This window comes from Cyprinodon variegatus, unplaced genomic scaffold (genome assembly GCF_000732505.1).
Source record: "Cyprinodon variegatus isolate N-32 unplaced genomic scaffold, C_variegatus-1.0 Scaffold622, whole genome shotgun sequence".
NCBI classification, from domain to species: Eukaryota; Metazoa; Chordata; class Actinopteri; order Cyprinodontiformes; family Cyprinodontidae; genus Cyprinodon; species Cyprinodon variegatus.
This window is the reverse complement of record NW_015151075.1, coordinates 303,394-308,423: the sequence shown is the minus strand read 5'-3', so window position 1 is coordinate 308,423 and position 5,030 is coordinate 303,394. Positions and strand designations below refer to the sequence as shown.

General features: G+C 32.2%; 1 protein-coding gene across 1 annotated transcript in view; it reads left to right on the top strand.

Annotated features, from left to right (window-relative positions):
* The first annotated feature begins 3,148 nt into the window (after window positions 1-3,148).
* Window positions 3,149-5,030, top strand: part of smyd5 (SMYD family member 5) — a 17,532-nt gene continuing 15,650 nt past the window's right edge. Inside the window, exons 1-3 of the mRNA XM_015393050.1 lie at window positions 3,149-3,259; window positions 4,018-4,126; window positions 4,354-4,493. Coding sequence (XP_015248536.1) covers window positions 3,167-3,259; window positions 4,018-4,126; window positions 4,354-4,493 — 342 coding nt within the window. The 5' untranslated portion in view covers window positions 3,149-3,166. The remainder of the gene's footprint in view (window positions 3,260-4,017; window positions 4,127-4,353; window positions 4,494-5,030) is intronic.

Sequence of the window (5,030 nt, the reverse complement as noted above, 5' to 3'; positions counted from 1 at the left end):
CAATTGTCAAAATTTTGGTGTCGATCATTCGATTTCATCCTGGACACTACAGAAAATGGGCTTAAAGTGTTAAAAAGTGAACTTCTCCTTTAAATAAAAATTACTCTGACAATTGTTAACTTAGTTCAACACCTGTTAAAATTCAACACTAAGTGGAGTAAAATTAACTGGCAGGATCATATGTAAACCTGGCTCAGTGTTGAAATTGACTCTTGGTGTTAAACTACAATTTTATTTATCTCAAGGTGTACAGCCAAAACTTCAATAAGAATTTTAGGAAAAAACAGGCCTCAATATATAAATTTCATATCAACTTATTAATTTCAGCATATTAACAAAAAAATTGGCATAGATTAAAAAAAAGATTTGCATTTTTCTCCTTGGAAAAATAAAGAGGATGATTTTTCATATATAGACCAAAATCTAAATACAAACCAACCTTTGAAATATGGTCAGATGAAAACATTCCACATACATTTAGATTTGTTGGAATAGATTGGAGTGTATAGCTACCAGCTCGTCCTTTTTCTGTAAATGTATTAAGTCATTTAGTTCATTTACAGAAAAAGGACATTTAAAATGTATATATTTATAAGAAATATAAGCTATATTGTAAACACAGTTATTTTAACAAGGTTTTCAGACTATACTATCAAGGGTCCTTACCAAACCGATTTCAACTGAATATTTTCACCAACCCAGCAATACATAATGAGGCATTTTACACTCACTGTTGTTGGAATTACTCTTATAGGGTTAACAGATTCTGACACTGACAATTTGACTCTCTGTATTTTACTGTGTAGTAATAGTTAGTTTCTACTGGTTGAACAAGTTCATAACTAAAAGGGTTTTTCCTCCTAAAAATACGTTTTTAGATATTTTCATTTCCTCTCTTGCCCCCCATACTTAGCTGTTGTTTCTTCAGAGCAGCTTACGTATTCTCGGTAAAACATTTATTTTTCAGTGACTTACAGACATACAGACAAAACCTCCAATGTAAAATACAGACAAATATGTTTTTTTTTCCTATTTAAAGGGATTGTTATGGTTAGATAATAGCAATAATAAAGTATTTCTTAACCTGGAATATTTCACTATCAACTGTACGAAATGGGATTTTAATATTGAGAGTTGTTTGTCTAAAAGCTTCCTTTTAAAGTCCCAGATTTACTTTGCAACTCCATATATTTGTTAGTGATGTTGGACTAAAAAAACAAAAAAAACACCTTTTAACTAAAAAGAAACTTTTCTTGTTGAGTTTTTCAACAATGATAGAAAACAAAATTGAAATAAACCAAAACAGTATTGGATTTTCTAGTGATGATATTACAGAAATAGATTGGGAAATATCTTGAAAGCATTTGCCAGGCAGTAAACTCATAAAGTTGTTCTGTTGTAATTTGAAACTAAGTTTTTTTTAACAGTATTTTATGAAGGGTTTAATTAAGCAAGGATCCTTTAGCCAATCTAACCTTTTAGCTGATCATGGATTAATCAGTCGGATTTTATGTTTTACATCTATATTGTTGCTCAACCAGTTAAAATATAAATCGGTGACATTTATATTTTTAGCTGTTCGGTCTGTCCCTCTTTACTGGGATTTCTGTAACCTGTGCAGAAGATGTTTGCTGATTTCTAATACGATAAATGTAAACAGACCTGCTTATTTAAACCTTATTTTTGGAAGCATCACTCACAATTCCTGAATTTTATTTTATTTTTTTTGTAGTTTTTTTACTCGTTCAAGGCCTCTGACTGTAATTAAATCTCAAATGTAGATATATTATTTTTTTTCTGTATTATTTTAAACGTGTCTAACAGACATTGGATAAAGAGGTTGTTTTATTCCTGTTTGTTATTTGTATTATGTTTTGCCATAACCTGATTAAACATTTGGTGTCAAATATCTAAAGACTGTGCAATTATTATTTTACAGGATATACCTTAGGTTCAATTGGTTAGGAGTGTTTTTATAATTGTCTTTCTTAAAACCGCTCTAGTAAAGCTTAGCTTTTTTCCTTTAAACCAACACTATATCGCTATAACCATTTGTCAGTCTACTTTTACACGAGTCCTTATGACATCCTATTCTTAACATTTAGAGTCTAGTTTGTTTATGAATCTCTTTCTTTACAACAAATGCAACTTTGACCTATTCTATAAACACCTTCCACAAGGTGTTTGGGGGTTTGAGTTTTTCTAAACCAAAGCTATGATTTTTGTTCTAAACCTACAATGCAGGCTGCTGCCCCCTCAGTCTTGGGCTTATTTCCAGTTCTTTATGCCTGAAGTGTTCAGTCTTAAAATAACACTTTTTCCACATTCACATGCAGACATAGAAGTAATATTACAGTTCAGCAATGTGGGGTGTGACACTCTACATTTGGCAATATAGTGTACATCACAGTTTTATGACAATTTATGGGTGTATTTTTACCTTTATAATGTTATACTTCAGTTTCAATTATTTGAAGTGCCTTAACTAACAAAAGAGACTACAACAGTAAAATTCCCCCAAAGCAGTCAATTATGCCAATTAGATTAAATATGTTTATTTACATTTTTACCCAAAACATTTAGCTAGGTTTAAATAATTTTGAATTGAGACATATAGAGCATCTGCTATGGATTTATGAACGCAAAAATAATGTTTAACAAACTGTTGATATGATTGAAAACCTGAACAGATTGACATGTGAGTATATAAGTATCTGAAATACAGCTTTGTTGCTTTTTTAATCATATGGAAGTTCCTTAATTTGTAAATGAAGCTACTTTTCACCATCCCACCAGCAGGGGGCACTATTTTTTCTTTCTACACGGTAAATTAAAAGGGTGGTGATATATGACTGCTATTATTCGGTTATTCGATTACAAGAAAATAAATAGCAATTAAATATACAAGATATTTTGGACAAACTTTCTACTTCTAAATGTTTTTTTTATTATTATTTAATGAATTACCTTAAGAAAACGACATTGATTGAAAGAATATAACATTTATTAACTTAATTATTTTTATTTTATTTTTTATTTTTGTTTTGTGGGAGAATGTATATATAGCGTCCCGATCCAAACTCCATTCCGGTAGATGGCGGTAATGCACATTAATAAGTTGCTTGCCAACCGCCATAAAAAAAGAAGAACAGGAACAAGAAGAAACATGGCTGCCCCCGTGGATGACATGTTTTCCCTCTGTGTGGACCCATGTAAAACCAACAGCAGCGTTGAAGTCAGGTTTATAGACAACATAAAGGTGAGACTTCCTTACATTGTTAAATATAAACAGACTGAAGGTGTTATCTGGTTTATTGGCTGCTAGAAGCGGTGCTGTTGGCTCGCATGTCTGCTGCAGCTTACTGCCGCATGACACGACATGACACCTCGACTCCAATTTATAGAAATACACCAAAAAGAAATGCAGTATCGTTCCTTAACTATCTTATCCATACTGTTGATACAATTGTCGTGACATACAGCAAACGCGTCAATTGTATACATAATATTTTATCCTCCTGTGATTCAATCAGAGCATGTAGTCTAACATTTTCTGTTCCGTTTTCACAATGTTTTACTAAATCAGTTGGTCAGATCATGTGCAGAATGATTTTTAACTAAACAGGGATGTGTTTGTTGTCATTGGATAGTTTTATACTATTGTTATTTCACTAGTTGGAAAGCAGTTTGTGATATTATGTACCTGTTATATATACAGTATGTATGGGCATGGCTAGCTTTCAGTGGTTAGTTTTGGGATTATTCACCAAAGACTTCTGCAAGGTTAATTATTAATATTATCCATATGATTAATATATTCCAATATAAACTAATTTTAATATAACCGATTAGAATATCCTGGAGATTCTCTTGGCAAATCAAAATTAAATAAAATGTAAAAATACTTTTTGAACATAGGAATCAAATCTTTGCAGGAGGGCTTATAATGCAGCATATTTTGCTTCAATTTTTGCCACCATCCATTTTCTAAAGCTTCTTTTTTTTTAATTTTCACAGGGTAAAGGTCTGTTTGCGAAAAGAAGCATCAAGAAAGGAGAAACCATTTTTATTGAGCGGCCTCTGGTTTCTGCACAGTTTCTGTGGAATTCTTTGTATAAATACAAAGGTAAAGCACTTTACACCCACTGTGTCTAAAGAATAGAAGACACATTCTATTAAACTGATAAAAGATAAGCACTTAAATAAAATTAACTGTACAAATGGAAACATCAGGGTATTAACTCTTATGATTTTAGATCTATCAGAGTTTTCAAGAGGTGTTTTTTTTTTTTATAAAACGTCATTTAAAAAAAAAAAAAAAATCAAAATCCCCCTTCTTTTTGCCTTTCCCAGCCTGTGAGTATTGCTTACGTGCTCTGGAGACGGCAGAAGAAAATGCCAGGAGACTCAGCGGCAACCCTGCACTCAGTCTTCCTCATCCTGAGCTGTGCCGCGTCCGCCCCGAGCTTCATCAAGTCTGCCCTCAGTGCCAGGTAGTTAAACTCCTTCCTCTCTGCTCGTCCACATTTGTCTCAGCAGGTTATTACATTTTCTTTTTCTAATTTCATCCGTTCTTCTTCACTTTGTGACATTATGCTTAATATTCAGAGGGACCAGTTGGACTCTTTCATTGATAAGAAGCCACTGCTAGAGTCCTCACTAACCTCTAATATACTTCTACTTCAAGTTACCACGTTGGTTATATGGTCAGTTTTATTTGGCAGCGTGACATTAGTTTAATCATCTTTTACTCGTAGTATGTTGAAGGGAAATTGTGTCTCTGGTTGGGCTGCAACTATGATTGTTTTGAAAATTGACTAATCTGTTTATTATTTTTTAGATTAATTGATTAATATTCGAATAGCCAAAGGTTCCTTAACCCTTTAAAGCCCTATCCAAGAATAAAACAAAACAGAAAATTTCTTTTTTTTTGGTTTAAATTCCTTAGTTGGCCTTCTAACAAAATACGTAAAAAGAAAAAACAGAAATACATATTTTATATGTATAATTTATTACTATGCGATAAGTCA